Source organism: Emys orbicularis, chromosome 1, assembly GCF_028017835.1.
Source record: "Emys orbicularis isolate rEmyOrb1 chromosome 1, rEmyOrb1.hap1, whole genome shotgun sequence".
Taxonomy (NCBI): Eukaryota; Metazoa; Chordata; order Testudines; family Emydidae; genus Emys; species Emys orbicularis.
Genome location: NC_088683.1, coordinates 262,919,886 through 262,947,615, shown reverse-complemented (window position 1 = coordinate 262,947,615; position 27,730 = coordinate 262,919,886). Strand labels below are relative to the sequence as shown.

At 39.9% G+C, this 27,730-nt stretch overlaps 1 protein-coding gene across 3 annotated transcripts in view; it reads right to left on the bottom strand.

Annotated features, from left to right (window-relative positions):
• Positions 1-475: 475 nt before the first annotated feature.
• EFNB2 (ephrin B2) overlaps positions 476-27,730 on the bottom strand; it is a 49,791-nt gene continuing 22,536 nt past the window's right edge. Inside the window, exons 2-5 of one of the 3 annotated variants that reach the window (XM_065420158.1) lie at positions 24,706-24,989; positions 3,244-3,336; positions 2,382-2,495; positions 476-858 (exon numbers count right to left, since the gene is read on the bottom strand). In XM_065420158.1, coding sequence (XP_065276230.1) covers positions 476-858; positions 2,382-2,495; positions 3,244-3,336; positions 24,706-24,989 — 874 coding nt within the window. The remainder of the gene's footprint in view (positions 859-2,381; positions 2,496-3,243; positions 3,337-24,705; positions 24,990-27,730) is intronic. The other 2 variants (XM_065420174.1, XM_065420166.1) reach the window with 2 other exon arrangements.

Sequence of the window (27,730 nt, the reverse complement as noted above, 5' to 3'; positions counted from 1 at the left end):
ATTTAAAAGTCTTACTTAGATGCCGAGGTCTGTGTGACAAATCCAGTCTGCACTGAGAGAGAGACACAAAAAGTCGTAAGATTGCATTTCAAGCCTGATATCCTAGAGCACCTTCCCAGGATGCCTAGAACTATTAAACGTCCACAAATCACTCCATCTTCCCTTGGCTTTTGTATATGCCTGGATGCCTGCAGCACATGGCTTCGAGGATGATGAATGTAACAAGAATACAGCAATCAGAGAATGGGTATCTTCTACGGAAAGTCTTCCAGCTTTTAGTGAATGTTTGTTCACTGAGACAGGAATTCTACAGACTAGATAAGCTGTCCAGCTCAAGAAGGCTCTCTGAGAAAAGGGTGTTGCCCTTTCCCCCTGTGCCAGAGTCAATACTAGTGCACAAGGGGGTCATCACAAACCCCAACAGAAAGCATCTGACCAGTAAGTTTCCTCTATAACTCAAAGGTACCACAGTTTGTCAGACTTTGTAATAAATGTTTGCTGGACTCTGAGGAGGCATCTCTTGAACTATATACACTGGATGTCCATAGTCTCCGCTGACCTTTTCATAGTGAGGGCAAAAAACACTGTCTGCAGTCCTTAGAGGAATGATAATGTCACTTGGCTCAGAACCATTGTTGTTGCCACTACGTTTTGGGGTGGCTAACGTACTAAGTGACAGAGTTGTAGTGTGCTGGGGTGAATGCTTCCTGTGTCTTCTCCGGTACTTCAATAAAAGAACCACCAAAGTGATGATGATGACGATGAAAATGATGCACCCTGACGCAATCCCTGCAAATAAGGCCACCTCTGAACCAAGTATACTGGAATGTCCAGCCTTACTGCCATCTGTGCTGGATCCTAGAAAGAGAAGAAAACACAAAGGAAAGTTATCGCTGTCCTGTGACCATTTTATGGTGCTTAACTTAAAAATGTGAAGACTCAGCAGGACTGGAAGAATTAACTGGCACTAAACTTTGACAAACCAATTACCCTGTTAGGTAGCTAAATGCAAACAGCTGAAGTCAGCAATCAATATTAAACAAGACTTTGTGTCTGTTGGTCTTACTTTTACGCTGCTCCCAAACCGCATTGTTTTCTTTTCATATATCATCATCCATCAGCAGCAAGGCCTGGGACTGACAAGGCAGCCTTTGATACATTCTGCATCTTTTAACAGATGCCGGCCAGCTCAAGGCAGCAAACAGAGAAAAACAGGGAAATGGCAAATCTCAGGAAAGCTGACACTTTGGTATCATAGTCTTGCTACTGTCTCTTTCAGATACTAGTTTAAATTAAACCACCGACTGTGTCTACGTATTTTGCTTACTAATGAAACAAGGAAGCTGCAGGCAGCAGGGGAGGTAGGTAAAATGTTTATGATGCAACTAGTTTTTATTATTTAAATTACATTTATTTAAAAAAAAATACATTTGGAAGGTAGAAAAAAGCTCTCACTCTGAACAGCCTGCTGAGTGCATGGCATCATCGCATTATCAGTTTGTCACAAGAATTCAATGAATTCTTACTTAGAAAGTTTGAAATAACTTCCCTCTCTTGATGCTCAGTTCCAGATGGAATAATGCTGTGGATGCTAAATTCTCATAACTATCAACTCTGCCTACAATAACCTTAGCACAAAATTGCTGATGCCTGCTTCACAACTGCCAACTCAAAGATTCATTAGCAAATAATGTAGCCAGCGAAGACAGACTTGAAGCCATTGGTGAAACCCAGAGTCGACTGATAACCATTTTAGCTTTGTAATATTCTAAATTTCCTATTTTTCACAGTGACCTTGTTTATTTTTTTTGTTCACTTAAAGCATGAAAAGCAGTTTGAAGATATTGGTCTGAAAACCATGAGCTCCTCATATTAAAAAGATACATTTTTAAAAACCTTTTAAAATTTAGGATCAATCAGTCATTTGTAGACTTTATAAGATCAGATAAGAGATTAGAGCATTAATTATAGATGCGTTAAAATAAACCTTACAAATGGCTGTTGAGAACCATTTGATAATGTATCAGACGGGAAGAGAGAGAGAGAAATATTCTCTCATCTGCCAGGGTACTAAACATAAGTCAGCACTTATCACTGTAAATCTATTCAGAGAAACTACTACCCAAAAACTTTCCTGGAAATGAATGATTTTCTTAGATGTAATTTACTCCAACTGCAAAATGGGATAGGGGCAATATGTGCAATGGCCAAAATGTACAGCTTCTAGCTACCATCCACTGGTGCAGCAGAACACATTTTTGTTTGATCTCACTATGCAAATATTTGCTTTTAACAAATTCCAATGCTAAAATAATGATGTAAAGAATGGAAAAAATCCCTTAAAATGGCACTTCCCAAGACCAAAAAATCCCAATGTGTACCTGAATTATCCTTTACAAATGGACTCGTTGTGGAGCTTTTTCCATTGGTACCAGCGTCTTGTTCGGGACGTTTAGTTGGATCAGTATTACGGGGTGATCCAGCAGAATTGGGATCTGTACAAAAGAAAAATGATTGATTTCAATTTAGACAACTGAAGATAAGTATATCTTATAAGGCTGCTATATATCATGAGATAAGACTAGCTTTGAATAAAAGATTCTTTATGCAAAGGGCTATGAGATAGAAGAATATAATTTTCCTTTTAAAGCAAAATTGATTTTTTTCAGAGGTTTAGATTGTGAGGCCATCTGCAGAAACTATAGGGATTCCTGTAATTGGCTAGAAAAGCTTTGCAGATGACATTTCAGTTTAACTGAGCAAGTTGAGTGACTCCTAAACCAATTTCTAATTAGAAGAATAATTCTTTCTTTCTGCACAATAGGTTATCTATATATAAAGAGACAATGAACAAAAACCTCTTCTGTAGTTAGAATTCATAACAAAAAAACTATAGAAACATTAGCTTCCCTCCTTTCATTTATTCCAAATAATTATGAACTGTGAAGTTGTGGGTTTGTTTTTAAAATAAAAATAAAAATGACTGAAATGCATTATTACTGGCTGTCCTTCCCTTCTAGAGAGCTCTACAATAAAGAGATCTTATTACATTAGCGCTCTTCTTGTAGAAATCTGTCAGTAGCTTAGGTACAGAAAATAGGCTTTGCTCTCAAAATCTAAGGGAAGAATGACCAAACTAGACTCAGTTGGCACTCTGTTCTATGCTATTAAAAGAAGCCTGCACACTAAGTGGGGTACTGAGACTGATCAAAGTGATTTCATGAAACAGCAGATGGTCTTTACCTTGTCCAACTTTCATGAGGATCTTCATGGCTTTTGTCTGGCACACCCCTCCCTCCTGGTTATCCAGGCCCTCTAATGACCCATTTGATGTTGCTGATTAAAAGAAAAACAAAAAAAGATTTCAGGAAATCAGTAGGCAAAGTGATGTGAATATGCGTGTCTGAAAACAGGGATTCCTTTAATCTACTGGAATCTGTTCTTGTTGCTCAGGTTGACCTAGGAAAAGCTGTGAAATGTTGAAAGCCAAAAGAATGAATACATCGGTAAGTCATACATTATATACAAACACTGGAATGAGTTATCAGGTTTCAAATTTACTCAGCCACCTTTTCTTCTATGCATAATTGACTGACTTTCTATTATGCCCCTGGATGAAATGGCATCACCTTCCAAATAAAGGTAATCGAGTCAGCTGAAAAAGAAGCCCTGCCAGGCTCAAAGCAGCGAAGTACTTAATTCACGTGTTTTTTTTTAAAGCAACATCATAATAATCACCACAGTACACCTGCTTCCTCTGTGACAGATCTCCTGTTTAAGGAAATGTGCACATACAAAAGACAAGGTGAAATCCGAGATTCCACACTGATTGGAAAACAGTATTTTGTTTTTTTTAATACAATCTTATTTTTCTTAGGGCTTTTAAAAACTGTTCTACTTTAACAGAAACCTTTCAGCTTCTACAAACAAATTAGTGTCTCCCCCATGTTTAAATTGTTCTTTCTTATCTGTATGCTTGCTTGAACTCCACATACCCACTTGCAGCCCACTGCTAGCTGGTATTGCAATCTGATTTGTGTATGAATCACAGCTTACTTCGGGAACTCATACAAATCAAGTCAGAGTCTACTTGATTTTACTCTATCACCAATATTCGGGGGGAGAGGGGGAGATCAGTTTTCTTCCATGCTACACTAATACTATACTGTATTGTATTCTTAGGACTACAACGTATTGCATCCTTTACTAGCCACATCCTTATAAGTATGCTCCTGACAAACAGTACTGCAGATTAACCAGATACATTAACAACAATGCAGTATTTAATAGTGGGGGATGATACTAAATCTACTTCATTTCATGATTTGTATGAGTGTTTTGTCCATTTCCCTTTATTTCCCAAAACACACACACACACACAACTGATACCAGACCACCTAGTGCAAAAAAATAAATAACAGATACCAGTTGTATTACTTGTTGGGATTCCCATGGACTGCTTATATTAAACAGCACTTTTCTTCCTCTAGACTCAGTCGTTTCATCTGAGGACCTAATTCAGCAAGGGCCTCACACTGTCCAGCTCTTTGTTTTCAGTTCCCCTTCCCCTCCCCTTTCAGCTTCCTCTGGGATTTGCTTTTAATATAGCTTATGTGTATTTCCTACTTCCTTCACAGTGTCTTCCCAGTCCCATGTTAATATTTTTTCTGCTTTAATCTTCTCCTTAGCTATATACCCTTTACACTGAACCTACCTTCCTACCCTGTGATCCACTTCTTGTTTTTCTTCCACTTCTGCCTCTTTTGTGTGTAACCTGTTTCCCCCACCCCTATAAAATTTCCAACTTGTTACTCCTTCTTCTATACTTTCCTTTCCTTATATTTGGGCCCTCCCATTTTTTCCCCCCTCTACAACTAATCTTGTTTTCCCCTCCCTCACTGCACGCACAATCATCACAAAGTTACTGAAACTTTCTAATCTTTTCTTTTAAAAAGTTTTCAAAATGAAAAAAATAAAACCCAACAACCCACACCACAATAAGTAATTTAAGATAAAAGCAGATCTGAAATGCGCCATTGCATTGCCAGACTCAGAAAATAATGGAGACATATAGTTTTGGGTTTTTTTGTTTTGTTTTCCAGAGGGAAAAAAAATCAATACTAAGAACTAGTTCTGGACATAAATCAAATGTGTCTTTGCTGAAAGTGTTTTTTATGACCTATTTGCCAATGTACAGGCACAAGGACAGGAAAAAAAGTAGTAAATAGAAATATCAAAACTGAGCATCAGCTGAGAGTACAGCTAATAAACACTGACTTTATTTTGTTTTTTTTGTTTGTGAGTTTTGTTTTTTGTTTTTTATATCTAGGCTACAGAGATTCACAATCACTTTAAACTCCACTTTCTCAGGTTTTAATTGAATAGAGTACAACCCCTTCTCAATATCAGTACCCTTAAAAATCTGTCTGATTTAACCTACACTGTCGGAGACCACAATAAAATTAGAAGACTTACAGTTTAACCTCAGTCTAATACAAGGAAAGTAAGATGGCAATAGGAATGCAAAACTATTACAAATGCCCGGTCTCCATCAAGATAGCCCAATATTACAACGAAGCTGATGTGTGCTTTTCAGAGTTCAAACTGCCTTGCTTGCTTACTAAAAGAATGCTTTCATAGCTTTGATGCTGAATGAATGAATTTGCAGGAGTATTCACTTTTTCCACAGTCCTTCAAGGGGTTTTCTGAAAGCTGATGTTATAGTTTAGGGGCGAGAACACCATATCCTGTGGAAGGAGGAGTATTCAGTGAAGTATATTCCAGTGGCAAAGCAGCTTCTCCCCTTAATTAAACTAACAATTAGTCAAGCCTGGTGGAGGACATTATTTGAAAAATTTCATTATGGCTGTCAAGATATCACCTCACATATCCCAGTGTGTGGGGAGGAAGACGGGGCAGTTTTAAACAGTTTTAAGATTCAAGAAGATGAAGGATTTTCACCGAGAGAGAAAAATAACATGGGATACCAGAGAAAACACTGTTTCCTGTCAAAAGCTTAGTATGCAGAAGTCAAACAAGGGAACAAGTGCAAAATATTCCTAGAACACTTGCAGCTGTCTTTGTATTTGATCTCTGAGTGAAAATTACACCTCCAGTGATCTAAACCTCCTCCATTACACACACATGCACACTTCAGGTGGGTAACCCTGTCCCTGGAGTTCTAATTACATTAATGTTGCATCCGGATTCCTAAGAATTTTTTAAAATAATTAATAAAGGTTTTTTCTGTGATATTATTAAAGGTAATGATCATGAAATCACAAAAATAATTAACTATATTTTAAAGTGCACTTGCTAATCTGAGATTTGTGTGTTTATAAAATATTGGACCAAAATCTTAAACTCTCCACTCAGTTTATTTAAAAAAAGAATGTGCATTTTCTATGCCTAGGCCTGATCTGCTTTAGGAGCATTTGCTCCAAATATTTTATCTGACAGCCTATTGTCATGCTAAGAAGAAAGTGCAATGAATGTTTAATTTATTAGGCTCTAGTTAAATGCAGACCATGATGCAGTATGCTTGAAGATGACCATTTGTATCATTGTTCCTACCACTGTTATACAATTGCAACAAATCTTGTAGAAAGTGTATCATGTAAGGTGTCAATGGAAAAGTTACGATCTGTCAAGTATGATTACGCTGGTTAAATCCATGTATCACCACTGTATCTGAAGTTATGAGTATTGGCTCGGTATTTGTATCTCAGATGTTTTTGTTCTTGGGGTGACATCAACAAGGTAGGCTATGCCTTCACTAGCACTTTTGTCAGTAAAACTTAAGTCGCTCATAGGTTACACTGACAGAAGCGCCGGTGTGGACATCGCTATGTTGGCGGGAGACACCCTTCCATTGACACAGCTACCGCCCCTAACTGGGGGGTGGTTTAATTATGTCGATGGGAGAGCTCTGTCCCACCAGCATAGAGCAGCTACACAGGAGATCTTACAGCGGTGCAGCTGCATCGGTACAGCTGTAAGGTCTCTAGTATAGACACAGCCATAGTTTACATTCAGTCTCGCCAGCCCATTATGAATAAATGAATACAAGAACAAATGGATATAAGCTGGCCATCAGGAAGTTTAGACTTGAAATTAGATGAAAGTTTCTAACCATCAGAGGAGTAAAGTTCTGGAACAGCCTTTCAAGGGGAGCAGTGGGGGCAAAAGACATATCTGGCTTCAAGACTAAGCTTGTTAAGTTTATGGAGGGAATGCTATGATGGGATAGCCCAATTTTGGCAATTAATTGATCTTTGATTATTAGTGGTAAATATGCCCAATGGTCTGTGATGGGATGTTAGATGGGGTGGGATCTGAGTTACTACAGAGAATCCTTTCCTGGGTGTCTGGCTGGTGAGTCTTGCCCACATGCTCAGGGTTTAGCTGATCGCCATATTTGGGGTCGGGAAGGAATTTTCCTCCAGGGCAGATTGGCAGAGGCCCTGGGAGTTTTTTGCCTTCCTCTGCAGCGTGGGGCACGGGTCACTTGCTGGAGGATTCTCTGCACCTTGAAGTCTTTAAACCATGATTTGAGAACTTCAATAGCTCAGACATAGGTTAGGGCTTTATTACAGGAGTGGGTGGGTGAGATTCTGTGGCCTGCGTTGTGCAGGTCAGACTAGACGATCATGATGGTCCCTTCTGACCTTAAAGTCTATGACTCTAATAAGCTATTCAAGCTTGATAGGCCATTAAGAATACATTCTTCAGAAAGCTCTTTCTGAGGATGCCTCAGACAGCAAGGAGCCAATGGCCACCCCTGTGATTCAGCAAAATATGTAAGGGCATGTGATGTGGACATGTGACCTCAGACTCCATCTTTGTCAGTAACTTTCCATACTCAGGGTCTGTGGGCTTTGATTGGGACAGTAAATTTTCATGCATGTGGCAGAGGTAGGGTTGCCAACTTTCTAATTACTAAAAACTGGACCCCCCTGGTCTGCCTCTTCCCTCTAAGGCCCCACCTGCTGCTGCATCTCTTCCCTTGAGACCCTGCCCGCTTCGCTTCTTCCCCCAAGTCCCCACTGTGACGGGTTGGATCACAGAAACCCCCTTGGGAGCTGCCACCCAATGTGCAAAGACTACCCCTGCTTCTGTTTTCCCTGCCAGCTCAGGATTCCAGCACCCTGTCTTGCTGAGCCAGACACTCCAGTCTGCTCTAACAAAGACTCAGGGTCTGAATCACTTGTCCCAAAGCTGCAAGTTTACCCGAAAACCAGCTCACAGGAGTGTGCTTGTCTTTAGCACTCAGATGCCCAACTCCCAATGGGGTCTAAACCCAGATAAATCCGTTTTACCCTGCATAAAGTTTATGCAGGGCAAACTCATAAATTGTTCGCCCTCTATAACACTGATAGAGAGATATGCACAGTTGTTTGCTCCCCCAGGTATTAATACATACTCTGAGTAAATTACTAAATAAAAAGTGATTTTATTAAATACAGACAGTAGGATTTAAGTAGTTCAAAGTAGTAACAGACAGAACAAAGTAAGTCACAAGCAAAATAAAATAAAATGCGCAAATCTATGCCTAATCAAACTAAATACAGATAATCTCACCCTCAGAGATGCTTCAGTAAGTTTTTCTCAGACTGGACACCTTCCAGGCCTGGGCACAATTCTTTCCCCTGGTACAGCTTTTGTTCCAGCTTAGGTGTTATCTAGGGGATTCTCCATGATGGCTCCTCTCCACCTCTGTTCTCTTCCACCCCTTTATATATCTTTTGCATAAGGCGGGAACCCTTTGTCCCTCTGGGTTTCCACCCCCTCCCCTCACTGGAAAAGCACCAGGTTAAAGATGGATTCCAGTTCAGGTGACATGATCACATGTCACTGCAAGACTTCATTACTCACTTGCCAGCACACACATATACAGGGAGACTCACAGGTAAACAGCCATCTGCAGACAATGGGAGTCATCAAGATTCCAAACCATCATTAATGGCCCACACTTTACATAATTACAATAGGCCCTCAGAGTTACATTTTATATTTCTAGTTTTAGATACAAGAGTGGTACATTTTTACAAATAGGATGATCACACTCAGTAGATTATGAGCTTTGTAATGATACCTTACAAGAGACCTTTTGCACAAAGCATATCCCATTTGCATTATAGTCACTTATTATCAAATTTTTTATAAAACTATCCCAGTTACATTATATTCACTTATTATCCTGTTTTTATAAAACCATGTAGACTACACAACGTCACACCCACCACTGCTCCAACTCTTCCCTTGAGGCCCTGCCCCTGCTCTGCCTTTTCCTTCAAGGCCCTGCTCCACTCATTCCTCTCCCCTTCCCCCATCACTCGCTACTCTCCTCCCTCCCCCACCCCATCCTTGTCACTCAATCCTCTCCACCTCCCCACCACCCCTGTTGGGCTCCCTCTGCTCCGGAACTGGGACAGGAGCTGCAGCCTGACACCTGCCTGCCCACAAGATGCAGGTAGAAGGCAGCCCCGGCTGAGCCGGGGCTGGCACAGGTTGATGACCCGGTGCCTCCCCCCGATGGTAATCAGACTTTTGGTATCCAGTCAGTACATCTGACTGGACACTGTCAAGTCCCCTTTTTTTTACCAGACTTTCCAGTCAAAAACTGGACACCTACCAACCCTAGTCAGAGGATATAAAAGACATCTGAGACATCTGCATTTTACCTCATTCCTGCTCCAATTCTCTGAACTGTGGATTTACAATTAAAAAGAAGTATACTGAACTATGGACTGAGGACCTTCCAATCTTTTGGAAGTTACCAGAGACACTTTTACAAGCCAGCAATCTATTCCATCTTTGCTATGATCCTGATCTATGAACACTGAAAATCACTTTTATGTATACGATTCCTTAACCATTCAATAACTCTCTTCTTTTCTTTTGTTAATAAAATCTCTAGTTAGTTTACTAAGGATTGGCTGACAGCATGATATTTGGCTAACATCTGAGATTTATATTGACCTAAGGGGCATGTGTCTGATCCCTTGGGAGTGGTAGAACCTCATATATGGTGAACTGGGTTTTCAGTAACCTCTCACTATATTTAGACCTGTTTGTCTGAATGGGAACCAAGGACTGGAATGCTAAAAGGGGACTTTGTGTGGCTTCTGGTTAACCAGTGTGTTACTACAGAAGCACCTTTGTTACTGGTTTGGTGAATCTAATGATAGAATAAACCACCAGTTTGGGGGAATTGTCTGCCCAGTTTCTTGCAGTCTGTCCTGAGTGTGGCATTCTCAGTGTGGTCTATCCCAGGCAACCAGTCACATTCATCATCAGAAAAACTATATAATCCTGCAAAAATTTACATACTTAAACAAAGTTGCTCATAGGTGTGTTTTCAGGATTGGGCTCTACGTTTGTTATATCATGTCACCAGCATCTTCCAGTAAACTGAAAATAAGCACAACAGTGCTAACTGGATAAAATAGCATTCATTACTCCTCCCTCCCCCCCTTTGGATGACACAGGTGCATCTGAGCTTCTGAAGTCCAGTCATGCTCCACTGAAGTCAATGGCAAAACTTCTGTTGACTACAGTCAGAAGCAGAATGAGGCAGTTGGTAAGCAAGAGCCTATACTCAACCTTTAAACAAACAAACAGATGCCTAAATCTCTATGAATCCCAACTGTCCCTGTCCAAAGTTTAAGACTAACACGTTTTCAACAATAAACTGAAATTGATGTTTGATCACTATACTAGTGGCCTGAGCCAGAATTACTTGAAGTTCATAGGAGTTGTCAGAGTGCAAGGAATACAGGGTTGGGCTCAAAGTGTTTTGTAGATTTGTGTCACTGGATTTTTAAGAAATGAGTTAAAGAGACCTGACTAATTCTTGCTTTTGGGACGTGAAATGTGTCTATTCAGTAATTGTAAAATACATTCTCAATATATCCCCTGATTTGACATGGGAGGTGATGAAATTATTCAGACCAAAGCATCCAGTTCTAGTCTGCCTTCTGTGGTTTAAAATACATAAAAAGCCACTGGAAGTCATAAATCAGTGTTTGATCTTTCATATTTATTTGCTTTTAAAACTTCACAATCCCTGTTTATTGTGTGAAATGCATTAGCCATAAATGCAGAGGCAGGGAATCAGTGACTGAAACAGAATCAGCAGACAAGAATAGTTCCTGGCTATGATTTTTATACAGTCCCCATGGAGAGGAAGTAATATTACATTTTAATATGTCTTCATTTGATTGTTATTACTCGGCCTCCCAGGAGGCTAAGCCGTTCCATGGATCTTTGGCTGTTTTCAACCAATCAGGTTGGTGACTTTGCTCTAATCAGATGGAGAATTAAGCTTCTGGATTTGTGCCTCTATATAGCTTTTCATTCACAAAGAGATTAGAAATGAAGGCAAAGTCACAAAAATCAAGGCTCATTCACTTTTAAAGATATACAGTACAAAATTAAAAACTCCACCACCATTACTTCTAGGAAAATGCTACTACAACAAAGTCTTAGGCCTTTGTATCTGTCACAATTACCTTTATATCTGTCACAGTTACAAATACTTCCATGCTTTTTAAGCTACAAAATAGGCCACATTAGTGACATGTCCTTCGGCCTAAAAAAGTTTGTAACCAATTTACTTCAGGGCTGGATTGTGACATGGACTACACCCACCCACCGAGGGAAGTAAAATCACACCCATTCCCAACATGCCAGCGCCGCCTTCTTAGACCTTGTGTCTGGGCATGCAGAGATGAGCAAGCGCTCACGGCTGAGTGCCTGCTTCCTCCCTTTGAGAAGTTGGGTGGGGGAACGGGTGCAGCCTGGGCTCTGCAGCCACCTAGTGCGAGGAACAGCACAAAGGAACCATTGCAGACAGAGGTTGTTGTAATTTGCTGCTGATGTAGGCCAGAGTAAGGGCCAAGCAGAGAAGGAATTGTGACTTAGAAGGGTCTATTTGAGGTACAAAGCCTCCGAGGGATACTCCTGGGGTAGTGAGTTCTGTGTGCCACCTCTTGCTCAGAACTGTACCTTAAGTCACTATCTAGGCCTTTGAAATTTGGGTTCTTACCATTAGAGTTAAATAAAATCAAAACCCTATAAATCTCTTATCCAGCTTTCACCCAATGCTATTCTTGAAGATAGAAAAAGGAACAGAAAAACCCAAGAGCAGCAATAAAAAAAAGCCAACTGTAGATCCAACAGTAATAAGAAGTTATTCTTATTGAAAAGGTATACTTGATCTAATATGTGCTCACAGGATCACTAAGTACATGGCTTTTTTTAATAAAAGAAAATTCCTTTGCCACAGCATCCTGTATGTGTGCTCTAGCTGCTTTCATTCACTTTTGGTCTTTTTAAAGACTTTCTCAGCAAAGCACCAAATAAATAATTCTTTCCCATAAATTATCTACATTTACGAGACAGGTTTAAGAACACCAAGAACCACATACCAAAATAAGCACAAATCAAGAAAGTTGTTTCTAGAACAGCCAGGATGATGGACAAGGCAGCTGAGGAGATATAAAGAGTGTTTTAATTAAATAGAATTATATTTGCCTTTTTCACCCAGCAGCAATGCCAGATCTTCATGAGTCTGGAACAACTAAAGAAACTCATTCAGATCAGTTAACCAAAGAATGGGTAAGTCAGCAGGCACGCTGCTTGATGGGCTGCAAGAAATTTTACAGTGGGGATAAAATCTGTTTATTTTAATTACCTACAGATTGCTGATAGTTTACTTTTGCTTGTAGTTACAATGATCATCAGATTAATATTAACACACATTTTAAAAAAATCTACTGAATCTAAGCTTTGTTTAAACAAGGAATCAGCTTCCAAACTGTATCCATAAAAGGTACCAAAGTTAGGCCCTGACACTGGAAATACTGACACCCACTCATAATTTTAAGCATATGAGTAGCCCCACTGAGTCAGGTTAGCACATATGTATATACCTGCAGGTTGGGGAATAAATTACATGCCAATTTTGCAACCCTTATTCACATTCACTACTGCCTTAGTCAGTGAATAATGCCACTTATTCCAATGGGATATGCTATTACACAACTTGAGTAAGGGTGGCAGACTTGGACACTTTATTATTAATTATTATTACTATTAAACTTACATCTTTCCTTTTAAGGGAAGTGGCATTCAATGAGGCTGAGCCCGATGCTGCTTGTGAGCTCTAAATTTATTTGCTTCCGCCTGTCAATCTTGAAGAGAAAGGCAGTATCACTTTCATCTCCAGATTAGTGGATACCATGGGTGAAGTGCAGTAACCACGTGAAAGCCCAAAAAATCCAGAGCTACATCTTGATCTAATGAGCAGGCATTTCAGGGGCCACACTTGTCTTTGTAAAACACAGGCTCCGCCTGTCATTGTCCACAGCAATGCAACAGAGAATGACAAGACTACAAGTACCTACCCATGCTCAGCCCAAAATATCTGTTCTTTCTTATGAAGTTCATATAGTGATGTCAGTAATGCATGATCTTGGTCACATTTAAGTTAATGGCAAAACCCTCTTTGACTACAGTTGAAGCAGGATCAGGCCTAAATTGCTTCCCTTCCTATTTACGGATATTGGACAAATGTATGAGGTGATGTGGAGTAATTTGCTTGTGTCCTCCATAATCAATACCTCCTCCTCCCCACTAAAAACTATTATTGTTTCAAGTGTCTTGAAATGAGTTGTAAAGGTTCAGAGCCAATTAAAGAGAACAGCCCTCAAGGCTTTATTGCTAAAAAATATTATTTATACTTCTAAGATCTTTCATTAGAGTTAATTTTTTTCCAATATTATTTCCGTTAAATGGTTCTCATGAAGAACACTCTAGGAAATGTTGTCTTTTTGCCATAGTGATCCAGCTACGCATGTCTACCACACACATGGTTTCCTACAGTTTATACAAACAAATTATGTTTATGTGAGTGGTGAACTAAACTGTATAGCAGATGTAAACCTGCTAATTAAAATGTTTTCACTTTATAACTTGTTTCTAAAGCAGATTACTGGATAGTTAACTTCACCAGACAGGAACAGATATTTTACACAGTTTGCCCTTCTTTCTGCTGGCAAAAACTCCACATGGATAGAAAGAAATGCCTCCCTACTGCCACAATGAGCTTTGCTTAACAGTTCAGCTGAACAGAACTAATAGAATTAGTTAGCATTCAGGTTACATTGATTGTCCCTAATGACAAACAGGCTGGCTAGAAACAAGACCATGAGCTTTAATATTATACAGGAAAATATTTTCTATAGCACGCAAACTCAACAGCTTCCTTTTTGAATCTGCATCTGTCTTTAAAATCTCTCTGGTTTATGACTGAAGCCCTTGGATGAGAAAAGGTTATAGTAAAATGTTTATATTAAATAAACAAAAAACAAAATAAAAAGCCCACTCTTGCTCATTCTACTGTGACTAATTGCATGCAATGATATTAATGACCCAGTAATTGCTATATGAGTGGCAGTGAAGTGGAAAACATCATTTTGAGGCAGAGTTCATCTCTAGGTGGTAGGACTTCACCAGTGATTGAGTTAATGTCTAGTGACAGTTAAGAATATAACACTACAGATGAGAAAATGTGCCACTCTCATGCTTATAATAGTTTAGATGGACATGACGTTATTTGCTTTGACCGTGTAGAGTCCAGCAGTAACCCCAATAAAGTGACACAGTTAGAGTTTGCCCTACAGATGAACCTCATTCCTTTCAGGGGAGATGCTCTATACTATAACAATCTAGAGCAATTTTCCACATGTTTGCTTCAATAAAAGAATACCTTCATCTCCTGCTTTTACATCATGCACAACAAAAGCATGCTTTATTGCAAAACACAAAAAGCTATTTACATCATCTAACTATCCTTCAGCAACACACAGTTTGGCACCTTAGTACTTAGATCAATTATGATACTATTGAATGGCTTTGCACTTGGCAAAGCTAATCAGAAGTTAAGTACTGTTGTGATTGTTGTATGTATGTGTCTGTGTCTAGAACTATAAACCATCATCGTACAGATCAGGGTCCAAGTTTTCAAACTTGGGCCTGGTCTAGACTGGGGGAGAGGGGCGATGTAAGATACGCAACTTCAGCTACGGGAATAGTGTAGCTGAAGTCGACGTATCTTATTTTGACTTACCTCCCGTCCTCACGGCGCGGGATCGACGGCCGCGGCTCCCCCGTCTACTCGGCTTCCGCTGCTCACTTCGGTTGAGTTCCGGAGTCAACGGGAGCGCGTTCGGAGATCGATATATCGCATCTAGATGAGACGCGATATATCGATCCCCGATAGATAGATAGATTGCTACCCGCCGATCTGGCGGGTAGTCTGGACGTACCCTTGGGTGCAGCACTTAAATCAAAGTGGCCTGACCTTCAAAGGTCCTGCGTGCCTGTTATTCTCATTAACTTCAGCAGGAACTGTGAGTTCTCAGCCCTTCTGGAGATCAGACCATTTTTACTTAATTAGGCTATGTCTACACTACGGACCTTACAGTAGCACATCTATACCGCTACAGCTGCGCTGCTGTAAGGTCTCCCGTGTAGCTGCTCGATGCCGACAGGAGGGAGCTCTCCCACTGGCATAATTAAACCACCCCCAATGAGCGGCGGGTAGCTATGTCAGTGGGGGAGCGTCTCCTGCCAATATAGTGCTGTCCACATCAGCGCTTTTGTCTGTGAAACTTATGTCGGTCAGGATTGTGGTTTTTGTCACACCCTGACCAACAAAATTTTTATCGACAAAGTTTCTAATGTAGACAAACCCTTAGGAGTCAAACTATGGATTTAAGCATCAACTGCCTAATTCTGAACACCCAAGTTTGAAAATGTTGACACATACCTATGACTGGATAGGAGGATAGATATTTTAAATAAAAAATATGTTAGTCCAATTTTAAAGCAACAGTTATTCCTAAAAAAAATAATTTTCAATTCATCTTTGAACTTCATTTGTTCTAAGGTCACAAATCAGTTAGAGTCTGGCCCTGCTCCTGCAATCAGAGCTACTGGGGCAGATGCCAGCACCCATGTAGATCTCTACTCAAGTCAATGGGGTTTTAATGGGTCTGCACCAATGGATCTGATTGCTGGATTGTGGCCTACAAATGCATTTGCATGCTAACACAAAATATTTGAAAATCAATTACTTTTCAACTTACCTGCCAGGACCTGAGTTCAGAGCTCTTTATTTTCTCTGCAGCAGTTCAAACATCACAAGCATATAAAGATGAGTATTTTCCTGCACTTTAGTTGCTTATGGTGTCATCAACTAGTGCATCAGAAACAGATTAGCCTATTAGCAATTAAAGCTCTAACCATGTTTTTAAAACAGTTTTTGCAAGTAGGATTCTAGTATAATTTCCGAGAACACTGTGAAGAAGGAACCACTGAACCACTCCAAAGAACCCCTGTTATAGACTACCTAAGGCCAAATCCCGCTCATCTTACTCACATTAGTATTTGTATTGATTTCTTTTGGACTGAAAGCAGAAACTAAGGTGTGGCCCTAGTTTATAGCAGAGCTGGTCAGAAATCAAAACGTTGATCATTTTTTCATCAAAATTTCCAATGTTGACTAAAACCAGAGATGGAATTTTGCAAACAATTTCACTCAAATTTCACCCTGTTTTTCAGCCATTTCTATTCGATAATACATTTTATCTAGTGCAGTTCTCAGACAAAAAATTCTACACTAGCCAGGGAAAGTATATTCTGGAAAAATGCATTTCTGACCCCAGGCTGGGAAGGGTCTAAGTAAGGAGGGAAATGATTTTTGATTGTTATATTAATATATTAATATATATTTTTTAGATTCATAAAAATTTCTGTAGATGCCTATGCAATTCTTTGGGCTCCTGTTCCATTAATTATAAATACATACTATGCAATAAAAATAATATAATACAAACAACAGTGCAATATATAAGACCGCTCATCCCACTTGATAGATAAATATGCATCAACAGAAATATAGAATAAATGTAAGTGTGTTTCTTGTTTTAGGTTAATAAATATACTGGATCTTAATTAAGGGACCTACTCTTTCACCTTGCGAGACAAGTTAAGTCCCATTGATTTAGTGAGAGTTACTCAGATCCTGCAGCACAAGAATAAGCCCTAAGGCCCTGATCCTGCAAAGACTTACGCATATGCTTAATTTTACACTTGAGTAGTCCTACCGAAGTCGATGGAACTGCTCATGCACCTAAAGCTAAGCCTGTACATAAGTCTTGGCAGGATCTGGGCTTAAGTTATTTTTTTTAAAAGCATTTCAATTCTCTCTTAATGCTAATCTGCACGATGAATAAATAAAGACTCCTTAGCAAGGAAATTGTTTTCCTTCGTGCGTATACTACATCTCCAGTATTGTTAAATCATTTATAAAGCTAAGTGAACTAAAAAAAAAATTGCTATAAATAAATAGTGGCTGAAAATACTAAACTGTATCCTATGAAATATTAAAAGCAGTTTCATTTTGAGCAATTCTTAAATAATTCTTTCTTCACTTCTAAGCAATCATTCTTCATTTCCTGTCTGCTTACATATCCACTTTGCATATAATTTTTTTTTCTCACCGGCTCTCATCCTACTAACAATCAGAGCAATCTTGTTCTTTCATTTACTGCCCTTGGGAACAGAGAAGTGGTACTTACAGATTTCCTGCTGTAGTACCTCTGTCTAGCTTTAAATGAGATAAACTGTCAGTATTGCCTAGGTAATGGCACTGAATATGAACAAAGACCATCAATCTAAAATAATCTTATTCTCTTACAGACCCTGTGTGGTCTGGGACAAAAATCCCAATGGACTGTGACTACATTAGTCCTTCAGGTCTGAGACACTGTCAGGATTTTGAAACTGTACAGGCACTGATTTTTTCTCTCTCTCCAATATTATTATTTGTATGAATTGTATTTATATTTAGTTCAACAAGAGTTAAGAGTGTTGCTGATATATCCCTTAGAAAACTCTAAACAAACTCAAAGACTGACCTTTGGATATCATTTTACACTAAGAAGAGTTGGAGGTAAATCATTTAATTGTCTGAGGAAGAGGAGAAGTAGGACGAGGAAGGAAGAGAGAATGTACTTCATGTATAGCCAGAGTCAAGGTGGCTTTTAATACATGGGCTGTGCCTCCTGGAAAAAATACAAATTACATTAAATTGCTACAAATGTATGATCTGTAATAAAATTATGAATGACTTTGTATAATGGGAGAAGGAGTGAAAGTCTATAGGTTTTGTGCAGCTTTGTGCCATTTAAACTAAAAACATTTAATAATGGCATCTGTGCTAGTTTCTTTTGGGTATTCGAAAGTGCTCTTGTGAGCTCTTTTGCAGGCTCCAAGTATGACAGACTGAGAACGCTGTGTAAGAGGCATTAGAATCTTCAGCCACTCTGACTAGCTGAGGATTAAAAATTGTTTTGTCAGAATACAAAAATAAAATCAAGTGTTCATGTAAATCTGCTTGATCATGCAAAAAGATGTACTCCTTCCAAGCAGGCCATATTTCAGGACACAATCTGTACAGTCTTTTTATGTGTTTTTTCTTTGACAGTTATTGCCTTTTAATTGTAACAGAATGACAAACTGATAGCATAAAAGCCTTATGGTTTTATTAAAAATCCACTTAATGCTAAAGATTCAGAATGAATGTTTAGATCTTAAAAGCCACCCCGCTATTAAAAGACTTCTCTGAGCGCTAGTTCTGCTAGCCAGTCCAACCTTTTAGATCAGTGCGGGATTAAAGATTTTTTAACAATTTAAGCCAGAGGCCAATTTCATAAATGGGTCACTTGAAAAAGCTGACAAAAAACATTTAAGGAAAGCCGCATATTCCATTTTGCTAGTGTCAAAGCAAATGATCATCTAACAGTAAACTGAGCTAATGAGGTCGGAGGCAGACCTGGGGGTTCAGTGGAACCTTTCCTAGGGGCATTCTGCAGTCACTCCTTGGGTCTCAAGCATTCTCTATTGAGGAATAAAATTTATTTTTCAAATTTCTAAAACGCAGTGATTACATTGAATATGGCTATTTAGTGCTTCATATTCAGTTTCTTAAAGACTTTGGACCATATCATTCCCTTTGCTTTATGCCAAGAATGGAGGAGATCAACAGAAAACGTGCTCCCTTCGCTACAATTCTACTATGTGGGTGGTGGTGATTTGAACAAAAATGACACTGTCTCTTTCTCCAACTCCATGGAAGCCCCTCCAAGCTAAATCAGTGCATTTGGGGCTCTGCAGTTTCTGGGGCTGAAGACATGGCTGGCTGGAAAGGGGACAGAGCCAGAGAAAAGTCACTATATAAAATCATAATCCTCCTGAAGTTAATGGGAGTTTTGTCATTGACTTCAGTGGGGCCAGGATTTCCCCTAGTGCAGTGGTGACCCCCTTCACACAGCAAGCTCTGAGTGAACCCCCCCCCTTATAAATTAAAAATTAAAAACACTTTTTAATATATTTAACACCATTATAAATGCTGGAGGCAAAGCAGGGTTTGAGGTGGTGGCTGATAGCTCACGACCCCCCATGTAATAACCTCGCAACCCCCTGAGGGGTCCCAACCCCCAGTTTGAGAACCCCTGCCCTAGTGGTTTTGGCATCAATTCCTTTAAACTCATAATAACTTCCCTAACTAAGATGATTTTGTATTTTATTTTATGTAATCTTGCTCCACCTTAAAAAATCTCCCCTTCCACCTAGGGAAGGTTGGGCCTGCTGGAGGTACTGGGCCTCTGCATGAAGAGCCAGCCTTTTGTGAATATCCTAATATCACAGAGCTTTCCTGTGCATACTGGGCTATACAAGGAGTAAAGGGTCACACCTCCTGCCTACACGGAGTAGCAAACACATGATGAGATGGTTTAGTGGAAACTCCACAGCCTCAAATCTGCGGTTTTCTGCCTATCTTTGTCCTTCTCATGGATATTTACATTGAAGGGAACGATTTAGCTCCATGCATTTAATTACAGATTTCCTTAGGGAATTAGGGTATGCTAGTTAAATAACTGTATATTTTAGGGTAATCTAATGTGAATGCATCTCAGATCTCAACTACATTTGACCTCACCCAGCTCTGTTGGAAAGAAATCAGATAATACAGAAATAGATCTACTACAGTAGAACCTCAGAGTTACAAATATCTTGGGAATGGAGGTTATTCGTAACTCTGAAATGTTTGTAACTCTGAACAAAACATTATGGTTGCTCTGTCAAAAAGTTACAACTCAACATTGACTTAATATAGCTTTGAAACTTTACTATGCAGAAGAAAAATGCTGTTTTCCCTTTTTTTTAGTAGTTTATGTTTAGCACAGTACTGTGTTTGCTTTTTTTTTTTGGTCTCTGATGCGGTCTGATTGCATACTTCTGGTTTCAAAAGAGGTGTGTTGACTGTTCAGTTTGTAACTCTGGTGTTCATAACTCAGAGGTTCTACTGTAATTTCCAAGGAACCAAAAATTGATGATAGCAATGTAAGGAAAAGTAAGGACATTATTCTATTGCAGTTTATTCATTTTCACAATATTATGCAACATCATCTTTCCAGTACTGCCATTAGCAGCATTAACTCTTCAGACCAGATTCTGATGCTCTTACTTACACTGAGTTGTACCTCACTCTATCAGTAAGTCCCACAGAAATGCACTGGATTAATTGCAGGTTAATGTACAACTCAATGTGAGAATGGCTAGCTTCCAATACCCTTTCTTTACTAATGCATTTTAAAGAATCCTTTTGTTTGTGAGGTCATTTTTTTTACATGTAATTATTTAATGGAGAAAAACTGCATCCCTATCTTTATATAGGGCTTGTCTACATGGTACTTTAGTCCAAACCAGAGGGTGCAAATGCTACTGCACACTAGCGTGTTGCAAACTAATTGACCTGTATGGACCCTGGTGGCATGCACTAGAAGTTTCCTAGTGCACATTAATGTAATCCAATTTCAAATAGCACTACATTAATGCATATTAGGGCACTTTGTGTGTGTACTAGCAGGGTCCACACAGGCCCCTGACATCCTAGTGTGCACTAGAATTTACACCCCTCTGGTGCAGACTAAAGCATCGTATGGACAAGCCCATAGTCAGACTTTTGGGGGGAATTGTGGGTATGAAGATCTCTCTCTTATATTTCCATTACCAAAATGTCTAAGTGCCATGGGAAAAAATGGATTTAACCTCACCTTTCCTTTATGGCACGTGGTACAATGGTGTTTCGCTACCCACTTCACTATTAGCAGTGCCATCATCATCATTGCCAGGATCCTATTTTATGGATCAAGCCACAGTCAATTCTCAAGAGAGGTTGTGCTCCATAAACCTCCCTCCCAAGATCATGATTCCCATGATTCATCTGGTCACGCTTAGTCTAGAGAATGCTAGAGTCTTACAGTGCTTCCAAACCAGACAATGTCAGATGGGGACATACTGTCAAAAATGCAATGCAAAAAACACACAAAGAAGGGGAAATATTACAACAAAATATTTGAGTCTCTCATACAATAGATAACTCAATGCATTCTTCCAGGGGAACTGAGCACCTGTTAAGCTGAAGATTCAGGAATCTGGAGTTTATGCAAATGATTTGTATCCTGATTTGCATAGATAATAAATATGCATTATGTTATTTACATAATTGACAGCAAATATCTTGATTACCAGTACTTACTTCTGACATGGCTATATCAGGGAATAAGCTTTATGGACTTGGGAATTTCTGAGCTCTTAGCTGGCTTTGGCATATCTCTGGGCTGGTGTTTAAGTAACTGGCACTGTCCCTGGCTGTTCCTTGTCCTAGCCCAGGAAGGGGCTGTGGTTGGGCTGCTTGCCCTGATCTGGAGGGGATCTGGCTGCTTCCTACCATCAGCTAGTAATTCTCTGCCTTGCCGGCTACCCCTAGTTGGATATCCCTTATCTTTTGCAAACTAACTGGGATGGGGAGTGGGCTCTGCCTGCTATTCCCTAGTTATGGTCCAGCATTGCTCTAGCCCTAGATCTAGGTCTCTGGCCATGGTGGGTTGGAGGACTATGCTCTACAACATCTCTGTGGTGAGAGTCCTCCAAGCTGGCTCTCTGTGGTTAGAGGCCTGGAATTATAGAGATCCCACTTGGAGCAGCCCTGACTGTAACAGCCTAGAGCATCTCTCTTCAAGTTTCTGGCCAGGGGGAACTTCTTGGACAGAGTGGGCCTGAATAGGGCAGGCTAAGGGTGGGGTAAGCCATGGGGCAGAAAGGCCAAGTCCTTGCTCCTGCCCAGATGACCATGCCCTTTCTAATCTCTGCCTTTGCCCTCAACAGCGAGGCTAGCTTGGTGCAGCAGTACTAACTCGCACCATATGTGGTATTTTGCTCAGCTCCCATGGGCATGTGAGAATATGTGAGAATTTCAGCTTTCAGAAAAGAAGCCCTCATGATTGTGGGAAAAAGGCTTGAAAACATGAACCCTGAAGCCTCAAAAAATAGAAGTCCAAGAAAAAAAAGCATTTATTATTTTCAAAATCTGATGATTTAAGTAATTTTGGGGACTTGTGATTTCCAAACATTTGGGATTGGCAATACTGTTGGGGGCAACATTGTCACTGATTCCCGCATTCTTAGCCAGTTATCACCTCCCCTCCAAGGAGTGCAGAAGCTGTGGAGCAGAAGTTAACACTGCTCCAAGTAGCATTAATGAAAGCAGCATTGTACAACCAAATTCCAAAGGATTTTCCTAGCTCTGCTCCCCTGGGTTCACTCATCTGATGAATATTAGACCTGATTCTGGTTTTGCTTAACTGATGTAAATCAGGAGGAGCGCTAACAAACTCAGTGGAGTTACCCTGGTGTAAAACTGGCATAACTAAAATTTGACTCAGGCCCACTGCCTACCTCTGAACCATAGAAAAGAAGGGAGTTTCAGCTCCACGATACCTGATTTTCAGAGCTACTGAATGCTCACAGGCCCATTGCTTCAGCTGCAGGCAGTGGGTGCTCAACACTTCTGAAAATCAGACCCATGAGCCCAGATCCTCAAAGATATTTAGTTGCCTAACTAGTTAGGTGACTAGATATATTTGAGAATCTGAGCCATGGTGTTTAAGGGCACTGCCAGCATAATACCAGGTAGGCCTTTTGTTGATACCACAATAAACAGTAAGTGTGGCAGGCCATGTTGTTAGGCAGTAAGGTATTATTGAAAATCTAGTATGGTTTCTGAGGAATAAGGCAGCAGGTCAAGCGACTTCTACCAACCAAAGAATGCAATAATCCTCCAGGAAAGGCAATATCTATTATGTCTTATTGTTATAATGAAATAATTATAGAAAAATAAAGAAAATGAGTCATCCTCATGGATTTACCCAGAGAATTGTTGACTCACATATGACAGACCTGACAGCCTATCAGAAGGTTTCATTTGTGCCCATAATTCTCGAGTTATAATGGTGACATTTATTCCATTATATCTGGTCTACTGTGGACTTTTTCCTAAAATAGCATTAAATAACTGAAATATTTCACCCTTAAAGCCACCTATTTGCATATAAATGGACATGTTTATGTTCCACATTTTCATTAGGATTACATGCAACTGTCACAGCATCTGATCCTGCAGTTCTTACACAGGCAAAGTTCAATGGGCGCTTCGCCTGAGTTAAAGACTACAGCATCAGGCTCTTTTGCACCTACTTTAGTAGACTGGTGGGTTTTCTTTTTTTAGACAGAGCCTGACACCATCAACAAACTGCATTTTAAAACTCCCACATTTGTCATTTAATCAATTCTGTGATTATTTCACATTTTAATTACACAGACTGGTTACATATTTCCCAGTGATTTATTAGATATTTTTAAGTATAATGAAATTACTAGAAACAGTCCATATGAACATGTATGTAATAGAGGAGCACGTATCCACTTTATTTTTATTATTTGTTTCCCTTTAACACTTGTTTTTGTGTATGTTTTTTAAATGATCTATGTTTATTACAAATTTAAAAAATATCAAGAGCAGCTTCTTTCAGGAGCTCAGTTTTCAAAGATAAACACACAAAGAAAAAGATGGGAAGAACCAAGGTCCACCAATGCGCAACCTACCTGTAATTGCAGGAAATGGACTTTCTGGAGTATGCCCAACTCCTACTAGCAGATGATCTCTGCTCAGTTCTCCAGAGAAAGATGGAGGGCCTGCAAGGCTTTGAATGAGATACTTTGACCTTAATGTTAGAGGGCCAAATCCTTGGCTGGTGTAAATTGGCACAGTGCCTCTGAAGTCGAGGGAACTATGTCATTGTACACTCGCTGAGGGTCTAGGTCATAATCTTTAATAAGATTTGGCCGAGGCCAGGTTTGGATACCTTAACTCACAATTGGTAGAATATCACCTTGCAAGAAGCCCCACTGACTTCAGTGGGACTCCTCATGTTGTAATGTACTATGTGAGCAAGGATATAGCCATCTGGCGCTTAGTAAGTACCCAAAGCTATTATGAGAAGCCCTTATAAGCATAATTGTATGATCTATAGTGACTGTATACAAGCCTGAAAAAGAGATAGGGCAGGCCCTACAGATGCAGCAGGGAATGTTAGGTATGTTGTTGAAAACAAGTTGCCAAGAAAATATTTTAAAAGAAAAAACAATGCAAACCCAGGCAACTTCTTTACTTGCATACAATGTACATACATAAAAAAGAAAAAGAATAAACAAATGCCAACTTGTACTTACATATAATGTAATAATCTTTTTTCTTCTCAAATTCCAGGCCCCAGAGGTTAGGGCTGAACTCTTGAAACTTGATGGTAAATTTAACATCTTGATCTGGCTTGGCACAGTTGAGTAGAGGTGTGTTGTCCTTTTTAATAGTACAGCTATCTGCTTGGTCTTTATCAACCATGTAGACCTTATAATACTCATACTGGCCAACAGTTTTAGAGTCCACCTTTGGGCATATAATATCCAGTTTGTCTCCTATTTGTGGGTATAGTACCAGTCCTTGTCCAGGAAGGAATCTAAAAGAACGAGGAGAAAAGGGGAAATGTGAGACATTTGATAAAGACTGATTCAGACAAATGGCATGTGAAATGAGCAGACAGGAATACACCGTTTCCAAACCATACATGATACAGCTGAACGAAGCAGCTGTTGATAGCTTGTGCCTGACAATTTAAAATCAACAAGGTACGAATTTAGTTATTGAAAATTAGAGCCAGAGTATGTCTTATAAGCACTATCCCACTTTGGGGGACTTCAAAAGGCTTTGTGTCCCAGGCTAGCACAATGATTACCAAAGCTTCCTTCCGCAGCTAGCCAACTCCAAGCCAGTGCAGTAAGGGCAGAGTCATGACACCTTCTCTCCTTCCTGTTTTAGGTGACTAGCGTCTCTAGCCTCACACAGCCTTGCACTTATTTTGTTTGATTTCTGCATGGGAGACCAAGGGGTGAGAGATTTATTGCACCTCCTGTTTCAGAGCACGGCACAAATTAGCCCTTAGTATTTACGAACATATCAGTTACTATTATGTGTATCGCACAGCACCTAGGAGCCCCAGTCACAAACTAGGACTCCATTGTGCAAGGTGCTGTACAAACACAGAACAAAAAGGCATTCTGTGCTCCAAAGAGCTTACATTCTACTGCCAACGTACAGTAATGTGACCAGCTTTAATGATCTCCTCTTCTCCCTTTTGCTGTCCAATCCCATCGAGAACAAGGTTGTGGTCTTTGTAACTTCAGAAAGGCTTTATTTCTTGTATTGCAATCCAAACCTCCACTATTTCTCTAGCAGTCCCTTTGGAAACTCTGACACAGATTTCATAATTCTTAGGGAATCACAAGTGTGCGAGCATTTTGTTTCCATCCCGCTATTATATATTTGCTGTTAGAGTTAATTAACAGGCAAGCTTCATCAAGAACATGTTGAGTTACTTATCATAATTAGTCACTCATCGATCAAACAACAGGACTTATTTTAAATTGTGCCTTAAAATAAATGTTTTACAAACCCATAAAGGAAAACTAAAAATAATTAATTGCAATATTGATTCAGCCACAAAACAAAAAGCCCTATTCTTGCAAGGACAAAAGCCATTGCACTTTTCTGCTAATCTTTTTTCTTAAGATGTATCTGGTCCAATTAATGCCTCGAAGCAAGTCTTTAGAGCTGGAGCTACTGATACAATATCCCCTAATGCCTACAGCTAAAAGCCTCTCTCTTCCTGTTTTCTCCTACCTGCCAGCCATATTGCTGCAAAGATCTTCCTTAATGGAGAATTGCTCCGAAAAACTGAAACAATGGCTTCCTAATGAACATCTTTCTTCAAGTGCTAACACTAAACAACACACTTAGAAAACCCAGCTCATTCATAGGCAGTCATCCTGCAGGCTCATTAAAACATCAGAGATGGAGAACAAAGCTGTAAGTCTAAAGTACCCCCATCCTTTATGTAACTAAAGGAGCCCACCAGCTATAGCATTATTAATAGATCAGAAGTCACTAACTCAAAAACAGCAACGAGGCGCCCCCAGTTTCTGGTCTGTAAATTGCGATTGCTTGGTCCTGCACAACGTGAGTTTAGGATTTATGATTTGTACTAATGAATGGGATTATTTCACTCACAAAGCCTTTGGAAGAATTATATTTGTTGTGAAGCAGCATGTAGCAGGAGAAAGGCAATTGTAATTACAAATGCATTAAAAAAAACAAGACAGTGTTATGGCAAGAAAAGTGCATGTTGCTATAATTCACTGGGTCCCTCTCGCTCGTGCTATTTAATTTCTGTGTTACAAATATTGGGCTCGGCCATGCCTACTGGGCACAGGCCTACACTGGGGTCAGCGTGAAGCTGCACTGCCTCCCAGAGCTCATAGGCATGCAAGAGGAATGCATCCAGTGCTGCATCCCCAAAAGGGGCTGCATATGCTCTCTCCATGGCAGAGATGGCCAGAATGGAGAAGCCCCACCCCTTGCTTTCTTCTCCCTGTCGCCTTTGGAGAGGCCAGCACCTACAGGGGCACAAGCAGAGTAGCAGGGAGTGGCCAACCCTGCACAGGAGCATAAGGAGCGTTGGGCCAGGAGAAGAATTTACTGTACTTCTTTCCCATATACCAGCACAGGGGCTGGCCACAATCCTGGGGCAGAGGGAAGATTACTTGGGCTTCTCACCACTGTGTGCCAGGACAAAGGCCAGCGGATGTTTGGTCCCAGGCCTGCAAACATTTACTCCTGTATTTCCATTGCAGATGATGGAAATACTTCATGCAATTCGCAGAAGCGTTTGCAGAACTGGGCCCTTTCTTTTAAGAAACCAGCTTACGTTTGCATGTAACATGGACATAAATATTGCATTAATTGGGTTAAAACATGTACCTGCTTACCATCAATCTTGCCGATATCATTTAGAAGCCTTTCTGAAAAATAACAAAAAGGACCTTTTGAAGCTGATCCTAAATTTGGGGGGCAACGGGTCAATAGGGATGAGTGAAGTGAATGGAAGTTTGGAGTGCAAAAGGAATGCAGGCTAGGGCCCAAAGTCAGTATGGGAGAACAGTTTTCAATTAGAAACAGACACATAGTGGGAAACATGCTTTTGGTTGTTGTTCTTGTTTGGGGTTTTTTTAAGGAAATAAATAAATGCAAAAGAATAGAAAAATGGACGGGGAAATAAAAGGTTAAAAAGCTTTAAAAGCCACTTAAAAGCCAGGAATCAGAATATAAAGGGTAAAGGACAGAATAGTCACATTTTACCAAGGG